Source organism: Brassica rapa, chromosome A07 (genome assembly GCF_000309985.2).
Source record: "Brassica rapa cultivar Chiifu-401-42 chromosome A07, CAAS_Brap_v3.01, whole genome shotgun sequence".
NCBI classification, from domain to species: domain Eukaryota; kingdom Viridiplantae; phylum Streptophyta; class Magnoliopsida; order Brassicales; family Brassicaceae; genus Brassica; species Brassica rapa.
The window spans coordinates 4,148,935-4,168,706 of record NC_024801.2 but is presented as its reverse complement, the minus strand read 5'-3'; the positions used below and the strand labels follow the sequence as shown (position 1 = coordinate 4,168,706).

At 30.4% G+C, this 19,772-nt stretch overlaps 1 protein-coding gene and 2 long non-coding RNA genes across 4 annotated transcripts; 1 reads left to right on the top strand and 2 right to left on the bottom strand.

Annotated features, from left to right (window-relative positions):
- Positions 1–3,098: 3,098 nt before the first annotated feature.
- LOC117126417 lies at positions 3,099–11,949 on the bottom strand. Its single transcript, XR_004448963.1, has 2 exons — positions 10,472–11,949; positions 3,099–9,521 (listed from the first exon to the last, which is right to left on the bottom strand). It is a non-coding gene; the product is annotated as an uncharacterized LOC117126417 (long non-coding RNA).
- Positions 11,950–12,728: 779 nt separating this feature from the next.
- Positions 12,729–14,184, bottom strand: LOC103844356 (thioredoxin M3, chloroplastic). Of its 2 annotated transcripts, none has more exons than XM_009121159.3 (2): positions 13,754–14,184; positions 12,729–13,272 (listed from the first exon to the last, which is right to left on the bottom strand). In XM_009121159.3, the coding sequence occupies exons 1-2, from the start codon at positions 13,947–13,949 to the stop codon at positions 12,956–12,958; spliced, it is 513 nt and encodes a 170-aa protein (XP_009119407.1). In that variant the 5' UTR covers positions 13,950–14,184; the 3' UTR covers positions 12,729–12,955. The 2 variants fall into 2 exon arrangements, with proteins under 2 accessions (XP_009119407.1, XP_009119406.1); XM_009121158.2 differs by having other exon boundaries at positions 12,729–13,275; positions 13,754–14,083.
- A 223-nt stretch (positions 14,185–14,407) lies between these two features.
- Positions 14,408–17,429, top strand: LOC117126418. Its single transcript, XR_004448964.1, has 2 exons — positions 14,408–15,095; positions 15,243–17,429. It is a non-coding gene; the product is annotated as an uncharacterized LOC117126418 (long non-coding RNA).
- Positions 17,430–19,772: the final 2,343 nt, after the last annotated feature.

Here is a 19,772-nt window from a genome sequence, read left to right as displayed (position 1 = left end):
TTGCAGATCGCTGCCAAACCCGTGCTAACAACAATATTGATCACGCTGAGGAGACTTAAGTTAGTTTTTTTGCAGTCCTTTTTTGTGATTGTTCCTTGAAGAAGTAATGTTTCTTTCTACAACTCGATTTTGACATGTCTGTGATCACGCTAATGCAATTATCTCACTGCAGAATGATGGGAACCGCACAAAAGATGGAATCCAGATTGTGCTGAGGAGAACAATAGTGGGAACAATAAGCAGTTGCGAATGAACTTTCTCAAGAAGATATTGGAGCCAGAAAGAGCCGTAATGCTAGGTGGGTCATAACAAGTAATTATTTCAAAACATTAAACACTGATTGGATTAGTTGGAAATATTAGTTTCAGATTAGCATTGTTTATTATGCATACATACATGACTTAAGCTAACTCGGGATCAATGTTGCAGTTCCTTCGAGCTTTAAGGAGATTGAAAGGGTACTCAAATATTCGCAAGGGGAATAAGCGGTGCAGGTTTTAGGGTGTCGAGCGAAGAAGATTTACGGTAGAGTAACATTTTAAAATATCATGGTCTTCATGCTTTCGGAGTTTGAGATCTTTCGTATCAGCTTTGTTTGATTGCAAACCCAATGCAGGTTGGCAACTATAGTGACTATCAACTCATAACTCAAAAGTGATATATGTTGACCCATTCTCAATGTTATTTATATATTTACAGATTGTTGATGGTAGCAGGAACATTAACAAGCTATGAATGTAAAATAAATTCAGTCCCTGCAAGATACAGATACGCTTTCAGATTCATAGTGATACAAATAACAGCTGTGAAAGTCACCTACCAAAAACCTCTTTACTCCGCAAGAAAGTTTGATTGCTTTTCTCCTATGTTACCACCCAGTAAACAGGTGGGAATAAGTTTTAATTTTATGTTCTTGATGATATGTGAACTGTAATAGGTTTAGGTGTATGTGAATATTATTTGCTTCAAAATCCGATACATTGATGTTAATTTCGATAACTAACTGATGCAAGCAATATGTTACATATTGTTATATCAAAGCTTAAACTTACGAAGCGGAGAAGGAAGAGATGGTACAGATGAAGGGATTACGGATTGCTTGACAAAACCGGTGGGACCGAGTCCTTCAATAGCCTGTCAAACTCAAATTGTGAACCATCAGCACAACCAATTTCAAAGTTCCACTTTAATTTTGAGAGAAAGAAGTAACAAAAAATGATGTCTGAATTTCCCAAAAGATAACATAAATAGCCTCTTTTCTTCATCACAAATTATTTTCTCTGGTTTTCTTTAATGTACTTTTCGTTGATTCTAACAATCAGCAATCTATGGAAAGAAAAAAAAAAGAAATATTGTCGTGGTGGTGATCGTTTTAGCTTTGTCACTAGGTTAGCTAATTAACAGCTGTTGCACAAAAATATAAAAAGCTACTTAACAACTTAGAAACAAAAGAAAATTTATGTAACCAGTTAATCTTAGATTGTTTACAGTGGAATTGATAGATTTAAGTGTCTGATTGCCATCTTGAAGAAAAAACAATATAAACTAGGAGCAGCAGGATGAGGAGGAAATACTGCAGTACACAGACATCATGCTTCCTCACCTAGGTAATATCTTCTACAGAATCTTTTTCCATCTCATTCACTCTCTCCTTCTCTGGAAACCATTGTGCATCTCTGAAAATCTGGGTCGCAGAGAGAGAGAGAGCGAGTTCCTGCCCTGAATGGTGATAGTGCAGAAGAAAGCATTAACATTGAGCAAAGAACAAGCAATGGAGAAGGCTACGGTGCACATAGTTCTGTGAATAGCGTGAGCATGATCTGTTCTACATTCATATATATGTAGCTTACTAACTATTATGTATTCTCTGTTAGCATGACACCATAGTTGGGAAGAAGACAATGAAACAGTTATTGAGCTTATTGATTGAATTTATAAGTCACTCACTACTTAATACACAGTTTACTTATTCACATGAATCTTAATATCCCTATTACTAGAAAGAAAACATAAAAATGGCCGACACTATCAAAGTGTCAAAAATTCACACACAATTCAACGTAACGTACTAAAAAGCAAATAATATAAATTTCATCTCTAAGTAACAACTAGATTTTGATCCGCGCTTTCAAAGCGCAGGTTTTTTTTGTTTTTTTTTTCAATTGACAAATATTTGGTAAATGTCATATTTTCATATATTTGTGTTTTATTTTATAAAAAACTTAAAAATTTTATCTTTATTTATCGTATTTCATTTTAAATGACTATTTATGTTTAAAAAATTAAACTTTATTTTTTTAATGAATTAAGTTGGTATAACTCTGATAAATTAATTTTATCATGGGGTTAATATTTTAATTAAAAAATTATATACTTTTAATAAAGATTTATATTTTTCAATAAAAAAATTCAATTATTTTTTCTGAATGCTTAAATTATATTAAGAAAAGAAAAAAATAATAATTAAGAATAGTTGAAAAAAAATTATTTGAACTTGGACTCAATGGCCCAAAAGAAAAAAAAGTGATAATTGAATCTGGTTTTTTAATAGGCCCAAGTGGCCCAAGAGAGATTTGATGTGGGCTGAATCCAAAAATAATAACCCAATATATATTTGTTATTAATATTACTTAATTGCCCTTAATGAAACATGCAATGTTAGTGAAGGAAAGGGCAGGCTAAAGTAATTATGACAATAGGATCCTGCTTTAATAGTATAGATGCGTCCACCAATAAACAGTTGTCGGCGAGTATTTTTATCAAACAAAATAATAAGGATAAAACCCTTACGCACATGGACTGCTCATAAATACAATACTTCACAAAAACAAACTCATACTCCCTCCGTTCCTAAAAGATGTATGTTATGGAAAAAAATTTGTTTCAAAAAGATACATTTTTTACCTTTTCAAAGTATGATTTTATGAAAAATTGTAAGTTTCAAAAAAATTAATGGTGTTTATTGAATTTCTATTGGCTAAAAGTTATGGAAAATTGTTATTCACAAAAAACAATGCATATTTAATGAGTTTTCTTAATATATGTGAAAAGTATAGAATATGCATATTTTAAAAACAGAGGGAGTAGTTTTTTTTTTCTTTTCCCAAATTGATATATATTTCATTCGGTGAAATTACCAAACAAATAAAAGACAAGTTAGTATACATATGATGGCGGAAAACAAAGATATCCCTACAAACTAGATCCCAAAGACAGGAAACTAAGACCTAGACAGTGGCATTTAAAGTAAGGGATCACGTCAAAAACTACATTCAAGAATTAAAAAGTTCAAAATTGAAGAAGAAGATAACACCCAAGCACCTAAAAACCACATGAATATTACAAAGAGACAGTCAGACGAATCGAGTACGAACAACCAACAACAACACGAACCACCTGACAAGCTTTACAACCACATCGAAGGACAGGAGAAGCATAACCGTCATATGAGACAACAGAACGAGAAAGGACCAATATAATGCCACCGATTCTCATGTAAATGCAAAAAGAAAAAATGTATTTCCATTAAAAACATGTGTGAAATTAATACCGAAAATAAAATAGTATAATGTCATAAGATATAGTTAATAACAAATAAAAATCCAAACAGGTACAAATTATAAACAAAGTTCAAATTTTAGCAAAATAAATATATATGATGTAATTAGAAAACAAATTATATATGTTATGTTCAATTTAAAGTAACTTTTCGAATGTTTTATAAAATTAAATTATTTTTAGTATAACATAATTTTAATGTAAATTCACCCGCCCGTAGGGCGGGCCAACCCCTAGTATGGAATATATGTGAATTATTCAAAATTTTAAAATTCCAACTATGAATGATCCATATAAAAGTATTTTTCACGTATAGAAAATATCATTTGGCAAAATATATATTTGATGTGAAACTATATATATAGTAAAAAATTGTTTAAATCACACTCTTCTAGATTTAAGTAATAAGCACTATGTAAATCTTTCGTATTAAAAATAGAATATATGTACATCTGTATAATTTAAGAAAGTTTCACTTACGAAAGATATTCTTAAATGTAATGGTTGCACGTATAGAAATAGCAAGGATTAATATTTTATGTTACAACTATACATTAGCAAATCGCATCTTTTATTTCCTATACAATCAACTTCTATTAGATTTAAGTCTTAAACTATATAGACTCCAACCGTATGAGAACCAGACGATTCATAATCCACCCCAAACCATAAATTACTGGTAAGGTTCCATATTTAACCGATCGATCCACAATTATGTATACAATACACTATGGTATTCATGATTATGTAGCAATACACACTATGGTATTCATGATAATGTATTAAGTATAATATATTACGTGTTTAAAAAAATACTTGAATGGTTGAGTATAGAAAGATAATTAGTATATATGTACATGTGTACATGTGTACATGATATTTTCCATCAAAGACAATTAGATTATTTTTTTTCCAAAGCTTTATAACTTGTACGTAATGGCTCCAGAAAAATTTGATATAGTTTTTTACAAACGAATACATTTGGACTTGAATTATTATATGTTAATATATAGTTACGCTTACATGATACGTAGTATGCCCACAGTCCATGAATTAAAGCGTGTGGTATAAATAATACGGTTATAGGTCCATCGAATTGTATTTCTCGCTAGGCATGTATATTTTAGATTATGCTTTGCCAAAACTCTCTAAAATTCAGCCACGTCAGTAATAAAAGAGCTTAAACAACTGCCACATAGGATATGGTCTCTTTCTAATTAATACAAACTTAAGATTATAACTATTTAGAAGATTCTCAATAATATATAGGGGATTTCATTTCTCCTCTTTTTCCCTTAGCTTTTATTACGTTTCTTTATTTTAGTTCTTGAGCTCATTAAAATCCAGCCTTTGGACATGTCGCCGTCAGAGTATTTTCCTCCATTCATCTTATTTTTACAAGACTCTTTAACTTCATCACTTATTTTCGGTTTTAGAGATCTAAGATTAATACGAATATTTAGAAAGTTTGATTTGATTTTGGTTTTTTTTTTTTTTTTTGGCATGGTTCGGTTTTTCGGTTTCAGATAAATGTAATAATTTTAACTGTAATAGAATAATTAAAATAAATTTGATTTGATCCCTTAAACTTCTTAAATGGTTGAGATTCTTTAGCTATTTCATAGGATAATTTTTACATATTTGGTAGAGCATGAATCTCTTCATCTGTTTTTTAGTTATGACTATATTAAAAGGTTGTAGGGAAGAATCCTAAGTTTTCTAATTTATCTTTGATATATCTATTATTTTTGTAAACTATCTTCATGATTATGTATTATTTTATTCAATATTGTTCAGCGAGATCCAGATAGTGTTTTCAAGCAAGTCATCATGAGTATATTCCAGCATTTATATCGGGAATTACTTTTAGAAGTCAGACACTTTAGATAAATTTGACGTCTCAAAAACTTAGTTTTTCTCTACAAATTTAGTAAAATTAGTAAATGGTATTTGTAACATATTATTTAATTTAATTTCTATATTTAAACTAAAGTTTACGAGCATGATACAGATTAAAGTCTAGTAATACATAAATGGTATCATAAGCAAAAGTATGTATTAATTAATAAATTATCCTGTAGATAATCTTTTATTTTCACATTTTAAAATATCATAAAAATAAAATACTCAAGAAACTTCAATGTAAATTGGGCTTTGTGCAAATAGACTTCAACATAAAATGAATGTTAGGCTGGCTCAGGAAGAGGACTGGCCAACATAAATCTGTAACATTAACAACGGTTCCACAACATGCTTTCTTGAGCCCACCGAATCCGAAATGAAAATGAAAAAATTCGTGTAGAGGTTGGCGGACTTTATTCTTATTTTCCCTACTAACTCTATGGCCAACATAAATCTGTAACATTAACAATTAATTTTCATTTTCTTTTAATTACAGAAATGTCGGTAAATACTAAACTACCCTTCACAACATGCTTTTCGCCGCATCCACTTCAACATAACTTACTGAGTCAGGATTCTTCAACTTAAGCATGTACATATAGGAGTGTATAATAGAAAAACTCTCTTCCGGATTACCTCGGACTTCATTAGCAGCCATCCTTTTTCCTCTCCATGTTGTGGCATATGACACATCAACACCAACCTTGTGGGTAACCATACTGATCAGATCATTTGGTGTTGGTGTGTCATATCTACGAGATATTCTTCACTCAAAACAGATGTGACAACCTATGGTCTGCTTCTCCTTCTATTTCTAAGGGTACTTGTAGTTTAAACTTATAACCAGACGAAAGGGCTTGTTTATTGGGCCCAAAATTTGTTAACATAGTAATATTTTCTATTAAAATCGGCTTTTAGGCGGCGATTAGTTGGTTATTTAAGCGATTAATTGGGTTTTGTACAAATCCGATTAATTATACCGGTTGGTCGAAATCGGGGCGGTTCACAACCGTCAAACGCCTAAGTGGATGCCTACTCGGCTAGGCGGCCGCGTATTTGAACATGGCTCATAACACATAGAACATAAGTAGTATATTGTTATGATAATTTCATGACAAAACGTACCAATTTTCATCAAAAAAACCTTTAAAAAACGCCAATGGAGCTTTAAGGGGAAAAAGCATTTGCAGGTGGTTGGAAAAAAAGGAGCAAGATGTGAGAAAAGGGAACAAGATGGACAGCTGTGGGAAGGAGAGGTTGATGGGGTGTGGGGTCGCCTGTTAGGTGTCCTATAAATTATTGGACATAGAAATGTCATAGTCCAGTGGCATGTCATGCGTTTGTCGAAATACATGTTGATGGTTCGATACACGTCTGTTGCAATTTTTTACTAGTTTTAACAAGCGCGAGTTATTAAAAAAAGATAAAAAAATAACTTGCATTTGTCCCTCATTGGCTAACTAAGGAAAAGAGGAGTCTTCAGCTCTCCTATAAATACACAAATAAGGTTTCAAATTATAATCAGACGAATGGGCTTGATTATTGGGCTCAAAATTTGTCAACATAGTAATATTGTCTGTTAAAATTGGCTTTTAGGCGGCAATTAGTTGGTTATTTAAGCGATTAATTGGGTTTTGTACAAATCCGATTAATTATACCGATTGGTCAAAATCTGGGCGGTTCACAATCGTCGAACGCCTAGGCGGACGCCTATTCAGCTAGGCGGTCGCGTTTTTGAACAGAGCTCATAACACATAGAACATAAATAGTATATTGTTATAAAAATTTCATGAAAAACGTACCAATTTTCGTCAAAAAAACTTTCAAAAAACACCAATGGAGCTTGAAGAGGAAGAAGCATTCGCAGATGGTTGGATTTGGAGCAAGATGTGAGAAAAGGGAACAAGATGGACAACTGTGGGAATGAGAGAAGTAGATGAGGTGTGGGGTCGCATGTTAGGTGTCCAATAAATTATGGATTTTAATAAATTATGGATTTTATGTGGGATGAGGGATCCATTTTTTAATTATAAAATTAGAAATAAGGCATGGGGTCCGCGGGAAAAAGATAATAATATAATAGTTGAGGGTAATAAGAAGAGAGGAAATATGATAGGATAGTTAGAAAATGAGTGGGGTAATGAGAATACAAAATTTTCAAGTGGGTCAATATAGATTACTTTCCGAGGTTGGCGGCATCCTTCTGTAATGTTCATAAATGCGTTTTGACACCTTTGAGGATCTGTCGGCTGAGCATTCGGATATGACAAAGTCATTACGAAAACAAGAACCATAATCAAAAAAGCAGTTTCATCATCTTAGATTCCTTTTGATTAAGCAAATCAGAAATCAAAAGAATTTAGTTGATAGTGCTTGTGTGTCGATGATGATGATGATAGAGCCAATTTATACTTGATTTATACAATCTTTTTTAATGGAATGCTAGATATGGGTTTAGCCAAATAAGTAGTCTTTTTATTTATAGATTGAGTACATTTGACCTGTTTATGTATAAATAAATATGACCACGTTAGAGTTATTATTCATCTTACCCAGTCACTTAATAGTATTCTTTCCTTATTCATCTTTTTGACCAGACGATATAATAGAAAAAATGACCTTTTAATCATAAACTTTTAAAAATAAAATAAAAAATTTTTGAACTCCAAAACAGGCCATTTAATTCTTGAACTCTTAGTCAAAAAAGAAAAAATCTTGAACAATCGTTGACTAAACCTTTTTAACACTCTAATTAATCTTCCATTAATTTGTTTGACAGAAGTTAAGTTATTAAACAATGTTCTTTTGATAAAACGAAAAATCTAATCTAAACACGAGAAGTTCCAATTCATCTTTCTTAAATCCCTAACTTTCATCTCTCTCATCACAAACATCTCTCAAGATCATTACCAAACAATCAGCACAAACCATCTTAAAATTCATTAGCATAGCTAGCCGTGGGTATTCAGTTCTCGGTTCAGTTCAATTTGGTTCTAGAAGTTTAGGATATGTTAGGTTATTTAGAAAGTTCATTTCGGTTTTGGTTCGGTTATTTTTGTTTTTGGTTCAGTTCGGATAACAAAGTCGGAACATGCTTATATCCGAATATATAAGCTAGTTATTAATAATGTCGAGGACTCAAATATAAATAAGAAATTCTCTTAAATTTTTGAGGGTGACCGTTGGAACAACACACTTTTAGGGCATAACTGGTTCAAATGCAGCGGTTGTGGCTGCGAGAATTTTTGGATGAGGGTGGTTGCAGTTTCTAGCAGTTATAAAAGATTTGTACGACTGGTTCTGCGGTTAGAATTTGGTGCATTTGCGGGATACTTATGACTGGTTAACTACCAAATACAGCAGCGGTTAAATAATAAATTAAAAATATTTACATTTTCTAATACTTATCAAAATATCAAAATCATAATATGATAATAAATATGAAAATTATATTTAGAAAGTTATAGTTTTAAATTTTAAAATTATAGAAAAAAAAATTATTTTAAAATTTTATAATACTAATTAAAATATAATAGATATATTTTAGTATTTTTATCATTCCAATTTTAATTTTTTATTGAATATTTTTATTTTTGTATTTATATGGTTTTTACACAAAAGAAAAAAAATTATCCTCCCGCAAACGCGTGCTGGAACCAGCTTTTCATTTTAAGAGGTTCAGAGCGGTTTGAAGCGATTTTTAGCGGTTTGTAGCGATTTTTAGCGGTTTGTATGATTGTTTCGAAACACTGCAACCGTTACCAACAGCAAAAGCTGCGTTTGCGGGTTGTAACGGGGAAACCATTCATGCCCTTAATCTCTCATTTTAAAGCCGAACCACATTCAAAATGAAAGTGCTTGTTAGAGATTTCCATTCGACTTGAAAATTCAAACTAAATCAAATATTATTAATTTTATGATAAAATTATATAAAATTGGTCCTAGAATTTATAAATCCCAATTTAAACCATGTTTTAAACATATATTAATTAGGAAAAATATAGGGGTAATAGAGATATTAAAATTATCAAATAACATCACTGTTATTTAACTAATTCAACCTTATTTTATGGTTTTCCAATATGGTTTTCCAATATGTAACTAATTCAAATATAAATAAGAAATTCTCTTAAATTTTTGAGGGTGACAGTTGGAACAACACATTCTTAGGGCCTAACTGGTTCAAATGCAGCGGTTGTGGCTGCGGGAATTTTTGGATGCGGGTGGTTGCAGTTTCTAGCAGTTATAAAAGATTTGTACGACTGGTTCTGCGGTTAGAATTTGGTGCATTTACGGGATACTTATGACTGGTTAACTACCAAATACAGCAGCGGTTAAATAATAAATTAAAAATATTTACATTTTCTAATACTTATAAAAATATCAAAAATCATAATATGATAATAAATATGAAAATTATATTTAGAAAGTTATAGTTTTAAATTTTAAAATTACAGAAAAAAATTTTATTTTAAAATTTTATAATATTAATTAAAATATAATAGATATATTTTAGTATTTTTATCATTCCAATTTAAATTTTTTATTGAATATTTTTATTTTTGTATTTATATGGTTTTTAAACAAAAGAAAAAAAATTATTTCTCCCGCAAACGCGTGCTGGAACCAGCTTTTCATTTTAAGAGGTTCAGAGCGGTTTGAAGCGATTTTTAGCGGTTTGTATGATTGTTTCGAAACGCTGCAACCGTTACCAACAGCAAAAGCTGCGTTTGCGGATGGTAGCGGGGAAACCATTCATGCCTTTAATCTCTCATTTTAAAGCCGAAACACATTCAAAATGAAAGTGCTTGTTAGAGATTTCCATTAGACTTGAAAATTCAAACTAAATCAAATATTATTAATTTTATGATAAAATTATATAAAATTGGTCATAGAATTTATAAATCCCAATTTAAACCATGTTTTAAACATATATTAATTAGGAAAAATATAGGGGTAATGGAGATATTAAAATTATCAAATAACATCACTGTTATTTAACTAATTCAACCTTATTTTATGGTTTTCCAATATGTAAGTGTGTCTATTAACAAACATTTTTCCTCTCTCTCTTATCCTTTCTCTCTATACATCCTCTCTCTCAATCGTGTGGCCTCCCTTGCTCCGGCGTCCAGCAAGCGCGTGAGCACCACCGCCGGTGCCGGAAGCTCTCTTCTCTTTATCTCTCGGTTTTATATTTGCTGCCCATCCATTCTGTCTCCTTTTCGATATGCCTCAGAAATTGGGCTAGGTTTCGTTCGTACGACATCAGCTCCGCTCGTGAGGGGTTCGCTTCCGGTGACGTTTCCTCTTCCTCTGGTCTCTGGGTGAGTTTACGGCAGCAGTTTATGGTGGGTGTAGTCGGTTTTTAGAGTTCAAGGAGTGGTCTGTGATTTTTGCTTTTCAGATCTGGCTCTTGGTTCTCGTCGCTCCTTGCGAGAGAGATTTGAGCGGCTCTGTCAAGCTCCTGTCTTGAATTCAAATTTTGAGTCATATTTACAAAAATCCCATAATTTTAAATGTTAATATTCATATTTAAATTAGAATATTAAACTATATTTAATATATGTGAATTTTATAAAAATAAAATACTAGATTTGTTTGATATTAATATTATTTGATTATATGGTACATCAAACTATATATTATGTTTCATAATTATGGTTTTTTGTAGATTATTTTATAAACATGTAAATATTTATCAAGTATGAGACGGTTTGAGTAACAATATATTATAATTTTACAGTTTTAAAATATTGTAAAATTAATATGAGGCGGGTTACATAAATTGAACTTATTTTCATAAAATAATATTTATATAAATTTTAGTTTAGTTATTTATACTAAAAAAATTTTTGTCCATATAGATGCGGAGCTAAGAGTTTTATTTGTAGAGTTTACATGATTTTGTTTATATTGCTTACAAAAAAAATTCTAAAAGTTTTTTCATATAAAAAATACTTATGTATGAAAAATTTAATTTTTATTAAATAAAATTTTGAATAAAATTAATCTCGCCATTTCAAAGCGTGGATTAAATTCTAATCTTATGACTATATGTCAATATAAAACATTAAAGTAAGTCAACTGAAAGGGAGACCAATATGGTATATGGTATATAACTAGATTAAGACTCACGCAATTGCGCATGATGAACATTATATATAATAATAATTTTTATATATTTGTGTTTATTTACGTATTATGGATATAATTAAATTATAGTAATCACATAAATAAAAAATAATACCTCTTGTTTATTTAAGATAATGTTTTGGTAAATAAATCAAAAAAAATATTTTATTTATTTTGTATGGTATATAACTAAATTTTAATGACATAGACATAGATATATAGTATATTTTAATATAAATTTCTAATGTGCGATGCAAATTTCAAAATTAAAATATTAAGGTTTCAGTACTTTTTCAACACAAATTTAGAAATTAACATATTTATATATTTTATATATTATATAGTTTAATTTTAAACTATATTAATATTTAATATGAATGTCTATTAAATGAGACGTCATATTCATACGATTTATGATTATTTGTATCTTGTTATTAGAAAAAAAATTAAAACATTGATCACAAAATTTTAGTTTGAGACATTTAATGATTTTAGTAATTTATAGTCGTCTTTTTTAAATATCAAAATATAACATATAAGAAAAAATTTAATTTTTATTATATGGTTAATGTGATTGTTTAATATTTTTTAATAATATAAAATTAAACAAAAAAAGAGCTAAAATACAAAAATTATTATCAAATATTTATTATTCAAATCATTATTTGTCATATATATTAATCATAGTTTTTATTTAAGGAAAGTGCGAGAATATTCTTTTGTACACTATTTATCAATGTGATAGTTTGTTTAATAAAAAATATAATATAAATTAAGATGAACCAACTTATTTTTCTAAATATTCTGAATTTCATTATCATATTGACAAATGTCTACAAAACAATGTTGTAATGTTTCTCAATTAATAGGCAGTGAAACTTCTATAAATTAATAATGTTGGGAATACACCAAAACTATATTTTTTTGATTAATTTATAGAGATATTAATTTATCGATATATTAATTGAACCAAAAATTCAATTTCAGACTATAAAATTATATTATTTTATAGAGATTTTTAGTGTATATTAATTTATAAAGTATTAATTTAAAAAGGTTATATATATATGACCGTCTCTTGATTCTTTTTTTCAAAAGGTCCAAATTGTTTCTTTAGTTTTGATCCATATAAGTAAAAACCGAAACGTAACAAAACTTAGATAAACTGAAGATGGAAAGTGTGTGTATTCACAATAATCCCCGAGTCATCTTCCCACAAATCCACCAGTTATATTCACAGAACACAAAAGCACAAAGAAAACTCAAAAGAGAGAAGACACAGTTCTTGGGTATCAATGAGATATTAAGCCATGCAAATCAAAGTGCTAGTGAGAAATTCTCATCAATGATGTTACCTTCTTCACGAGTTCAAAACTCTTTCAATGGCGGAAATGTAAAACTCTTTGGGCATTGTACCCATGATCGACTCTCGTTTCTGTCCGTTCTTGAAGAGGAGCACTACAGGTACAGCCTTGATCTCATACTCTTCAGCCACCAACGAGTCACTGTCTGCATCCAGGACATAGCAGTTTAGCTTTCCAGCATAGTCCCCTGCAATTTCGTTTATTATCCGGTGGACCATCCTGCATGGACCGCACCAGCTCGTGTAGAATTCTACTAGCACTGGCGTTTCGCTTTTCAGGACCGAATTTTCCCACGAACTTTGTGTAACTTCAGCTGCTGCACATAGTCAAACAAGGAAATAAAAGCGACATAAGGATTTCAAAACTTAATATATTCTTCAACATGTATTCCTAAGCGCTGTGGAAGTTGACTAGAGTCAGAATAATGGTATGATATTCCATCTTAGCTGTAAGCTAAGAGATTAGGTATCAAAAGCATTTGGTTATTCAGTAGTACAATCTTACTCTGTTTTCCACCAAACAAAATGGTTAGAGATCAATGTAAATTCCATATAAACTATGAGCTCTAAGGGAGCTTAGAACCTAGCTAACCTAGTTTCCTACACTCTTTAAGCTGGTTTTCTATACTCTCAAGCGGCAAGATCCTCACGCTGTTCTGATTCCACGCTTGTATATATCTCTCTCTCTCCATGTTCACAGATTTCAAACTAGATCAATAACCACTCGATTATAAAAGTTTCTTGATTTCTACTTAGAGAACCACACGAACACTTCTGATCAATTATCATCAGTACCTTTGGAATCACGCAGGCAGAGAGCAGAGGATCGGAGGCGAGAGCCAGAGGAAGATACGAGGGATCGTCTATCGGAGAGAAGTAGGGAGCGAGGGGAGAAGCTAGTGACTGGGAAGAGACGCGACGGAGAAGAAATCGATCGAGCTGGGGGCAGTCGACCAGCGTTTAAACACATAGACGAAGAAGAAACCGCCATTGAAGAAGGAGTGATTTGAGAAGCAGAGAAGAAAGAGTTTTTGGGTTTTCTCAAGAAAGAAAGAAAATTAAAAAATGAAAAACAGAAAGTTGCGGGAGTTAATGAAGAAAGAGCATTTTCATGATTGGCCAGATCTGAGATAAAATAAATGAAAATGGAGATGGTGGGTCCCTTGCACCGAACTTCCCACCTGTCACATTATTCACGTGGTTTTCTGAAACCACGCCGGTTCAACCGTTTTTCTTCATGTTCGGTTCATATTAACATCAATTTACCCCTCAGGCTAATTTTTGGGCAAATCTCCAAAATAGCACATTTCTAAGTTTATATCATAAAAATAGTACTCAAAAACTAAAATGACCAAAATGACATTTTATCTTTTGAAAAATTTAAATTTTTTTATTTTTCAAAATTTGAAATCTTATCCCCAAAACCTAAACTCTAAACCCTAAACCCTAAATTCTAAACCCTAAACCCCACCTCTTGAGTGCTATTTTTGTGACTTTTGGCCTTGAGTGCTAGTTTGGGAACAAAAACTTGATATAGTGCTATTTTAGTCTTTTTCTCCTAATTTTTTTCGATGGGATCAATTATGTACAATGATTATGTATCAATTAAAATTTTGATTAATCATGAAAATCAGGTTTAACCGATTGAATTAGATTCAACCATGATAAAGCAGCGTTTCCATTGTGATTCTAGCGATGCCTCCAGTTTTTTGAATATCGAAAACAATGCCACATTAAGAATTTATACAACTCAACAGCACCTAATTCGCTTTAAACATATCCTCTATCCCTTATATACTAAAGCACAAGTCACATAATCACTAAATTTTTAACACATAGGAAAGCTTTAACTATCTAAATTCCTGATTTTTCTAAAACATATCCCTTATCCCTTGTATTTTCTTCATCTTCTATTTTTGTGCAATCCAAATCTTCAACTACCTAAATTCTTGATTTTTTCTCAAAATTTGCATCTCACGTTTTAGTTAATTTCTTCGTTCTCCAACTATTTTCTTCTCTATAAAATTTAAAAAATTTACTGTTTTCTTCTCTACACTTTATCTATCACCAAAGATTGTATAATTTGTAATTGATTTATCAAAAGCAGGAGCCAGTTCACATTATCAAAAAGGATACGGTAAGTGTTTCATTGTTATTATATAGCGATGGAAAAATATGAGCAATCAATCCCACGTGTTCTTGCAACTCCAAGTCTCCTAAGTTAAGTTTCATGTCTGTTTTTGTCAATTATATTTTAAAAAATTATGTTACTTATTTCTTACAGATGGAGAACACATATTTGAAAGAAGATGACAAGAGATTTCTACTATGTTTGCCAGTAAAAAGATTTCATGAATCATCAACAAACTTGAAGCAACATCAAATATGACAGAAGGGGAAGTTGCTAACAATGAAGAAAATCTGAAGAAACAAACCATCAATTCATTTTCAGTAAGTACCAGAGAAAAAGTTACAGCAATTTATATCCAAAATTAAGGTAACAATAAAAAAATTTCTTATACTATAATCATATTGTCACGAATCCATTCAGTTCTTTTTATATGAATATAGGAAACTACACATGAGGATGATAAATTTCACAATGTTTTAGAAAAAAAGGAAAATCAAACTTCATATTTTTTTAGAGTGGACAAGGTTTAATCAACTACGAAAATATACTAGGTTAGTGATATTTTGTTTCCTATCTTTCAAAATGCTTATTATACTTTTTCTTTGAATCATGTTTTTCTGTGTTGATATAAATGTTAACTTTTTATATTTCCATTTAAGTAAGAGAAAAATAGAGTATTTGAAAACATGAAAAATACATGTATCTGATTCCAACCATATAAATTGCTGCACATAATAATATATTCTTTAAAAAAAATATAAAGCATCATCATGTCACGGAAGGTTCAAAATCAGGAATGGTGTATTAACACCACATTATAAAGTCAAAAACTTATGGACAATTACCACTACATTTAACACAAAACATGTGTGACTCGGGATATCAATGAAGAAAAACATAAGTTGAATTGTTAGAGGATAAAATGTAGTGTTAATAGAGGTTTCAATTAATGGATACAGGCTGTAGATTTCTTACTACTTCCTCTGTAAAACAAAAGATCATATACTATGTTTATAATTTATCTACTGATCACATGCTTCTGTAACAAAACTTGATTAATTCAGAAAAATAATTGTACCTTAATGGCTTCATGTTTTCCATCTATACTCCGATATTAGAATTTCACCCGTTATTCTTGGCATAAGTTAACCGAGACGATCTTCAAATAAGTAGAATAAGATAGATAAATAACCATCATTTATTTTAAAAATAACACTGAAATTTTGTTTTACAGTTTCTAACCGCTTTGTTTCAATGCAACAACCCTCATGTTACAATATTTGATTAAAATATTTTTTTTTTTGATTAAACGTTATGATAAAATAATTTAAAACACAATAACTTTGACCTGTGCGTAGCACAGGAGTAACACTAGAATATATTAAAGGAGAAGCACTTATAAAACTTAACTTAAAAGTTTATTGGCAAGTAATATGACGTTGTGACGTGGTGACGTGGCTTCACGATAAACTTTTATTTAGTAAAACGCTTAGGTGTTACGCAGATAACGTTTTTCACCAAAACTGTGAATTTAATGCATTCACACTAATATTCATTTAAAAGAATTTCATACCATCTATACTTTTCTCGACTCACACTTTTACGTGATAAACCTCCAGCTTCAAGTTTGAGTAGTTGATTTATCAATCCTCTCAATATAATCATAGCATCAATAAAGAATCCTTATTTCTCTGTACCTTTCTGTTAAAAACGATAACCCATCTGATCTATCGCCATTAAGTCGACAGATCCGTAGAGACGATAAGGCGATGAAACTTTAGTATGATGCCAAGTGTTAATGAAGAACATTTTTTCCATACCTGCTTTCATGCATTTAGCAGAGCATTCACGTTCTTAAGAACCGCTTCTCATTGCTGAAAGAGGACGTTGAAAATCTATTTCTAGATAAATGTGTCGTACTCGGTTTTGTTACTGCTCGATGAGGTGATCTCTGTTTCGAGAAGACTGAATCACTGTAAATCGTCTCGGCTTAGTGTATTAGTATTCTCATGCAAGCAATATAAGCATGCGAGTGTCACAACCTTTGCCACCATGAGAGCTCTGCATTAGACGACTTTGAAGATGAGAAGAAACTTCCATGAACGAACCACTAGCAAGTATCATGTGTTGGTCGCATCTCGAACAACCTTTACAATTTAGAGGGTCAAATAACCTTCAATTTCTTTTATTATGCAACTATGTTTTCTGAATTTAAAGGAGCTATATTTTTTTTTATTTCACACAGTTATTGTTTTGCTTATAATATGTTATTGATCCACCTTTTTCAATTTTATTTGTTAAACCCCTAAGTCCATAACTACTACAACGTGATAGGCGAAATATAAAAAAAAATATTTTTCAAAGCTTCTTCTCAAACTTGCAAACACCATATATTAAATTAATATTAGTGAACCCATTATAAAAAGTCTCTCGCTTCGCCCCTGGTAACAGTCATACATTTAATTAGTTCTATCTAACTACCGCTTAAAATATACCTTATGTTATACATAATCATAATATATAATTTCAAGGTTAATATAGACATCTTATCCCGTGCAAAACGCGGGTTACTATCTAGTAAACTAAATAATTAGAGACCTTTAAACGCATTCAATTTATCACATGATGTAAAATGATCTCTCATTGCATCTTTGCACCCCCTAAGAAACAATCATAAATGTAGTTTTAGTAATAGGTCTAAACCCACCGTCTGTTTCTAAGCAAAAGAAATAAATTAAAAAGGAACGAAAACATGGTCTTTCAAAACTTCTTCATACTCATCCTTGAGAACACACTTCACAGTTTCTAAAATCGTACGTCTACAGGTGTTGTTAATCTTATCAATTTGGGTCTCAGCTCCTGCTTCAAAAATGTGTTTTGGAAACTGGTAAGCCATTCCTATAAACATGAAATCAAAAAGCCATTCCTTTATGGAAATCCAGATACGAACATCAAAAAAAAAATAACCATCTTACATTTACTAGTCTATTAGACAATTCATTGCTGGCATACAAACCCGATTCCAAACAAAATATAACTCAATATCACAATCAAACTATTAGACATTCAAAATAGCACATAAAAAATGACAATCAACAACCTGAATCATGTAAGCCTAGGTATTTTACTCTCCTTTGTAGTAAAATTATATTATAGTTAAAGAAAAAGTAGAGATTATTTGGTAGCTTACTATCATTAGTAATGAAATCTTATAAAATTTATTTATATTATTTTGTTCATATTTCTTTTTTAAAAATGTATTGCAGATAGCTCCTACTTGGAGCTGTACGTAAGTACCTTTTCCATTCATCCAATAAGTGACTTCAGTTTATACTATCATAACTCTTTATGTCAAGAAAAAATGCATAATTACAGAGGATTCCAAGTGGGGTTAAAAAACACAACAGAAGAGATCTTGAAGTATGTAGAATCCATAGCCCCATCTCTCATGTCGTGAAACAAGTTAGCATAGGGTCCAATAGATGAGAGTATTCAAACGAATCCAGTTTTCCATTTCTGATTCTTCTTGCCTGATCTCTATTTTAATTATGTGCATGTTAGTCGTGTTTTTTGATCATATCCTTTTGTTTCGCGTAATATTGTTAGGCTTTCTCTTTTCAGTCATTGTTTATCAATACCATTAAAAGATGATCATTCCCTTAATGAAAATTACATTTTCTCCAAAAATACCTTTATTTTTACAAAGGATTAATAAATTTCATTAATGGCATTTAAGTCTTTTGGTTTTGGGCCTACAAATACACATAAATAGATCTATAAATAATGAGCCTATATATTTAAAAGATATACTAACTTTAAATTTAATATAAGTAAAATATATTATGAACCATAAATAAATTAACAAACATGAAAATATTATTTTTTTAAATATATATATCAATATTCAAAATAGATCATTTGAATATTGTACAGATTTTCAGTACAAACCAAATCATATATCCTACACCATATATCATATACATATTTGGATATCATTTTTCCATGTATAATGTCATTCTATACATAATATTGATATGGCAATTACGAGTATTCAAAAATATTTTAAAAATGATATTAAAATCAATTTTTAAATCTAAAATAAAAACACAAACTTATAATAGGTTATTAGTAACGAAAATAAACTAATATTTTCATATCAATAAGTTTTTTTATATTATCATTTTCTTATATGGATAATATAATAAACTTTCATCAAATTCTAAGGAATCACTAATTTATGTAATATTAAAAAATATATGAGTAGTTTAATCAATTTTTTTTTTAAAAATACGATCAGATATTTTGTGTGTTTATCGGATCAATGGTATCATATTGAAGGTTAATAGTGAGTTTTGGGTTTTTACCGGGTTGTTTTTAATTAACGCATTTTTAGTAAATCTGAACTGGATTATATACAATGTATCAGGTCTATAGATTCAACCATGAATCTCGGTCGGATATGAAAACAAATCTTAAAACTCAAACATTATTATAGAACAAGTACCATATTTTGAGCAAATGCCATATTTTGAAAAGAAAAAAGTGATAAAAACCTAAATACTCAACTGTTATAGTTCGAAACAAAATAATGGTAGTTTGTAAATCAGTTTTCGATCAATAAATAAAAAAACAAACCCGCGCTTTCTAAGTACGGGTCAAAATCTAGTTGATTATTAAGATACA

Excerpts from the sequence above, each read along its gene's own strand:
- LOC103844356 (XM_009121158.2), bottom strand. The coding sequence starts at position 13,949 with ATGGCGGTTTCTTCTTCGTCTATGTGTTTAAACGCTGGTCGACTGCCC. Across the intron at positions 13,276-13,753 it reads CTGCCTGCGTGATTCCAAAG|CAGCTGAAGTTACACAAAGT; the intron begins GTACTGATGATA and ends GACTATGTGCAG.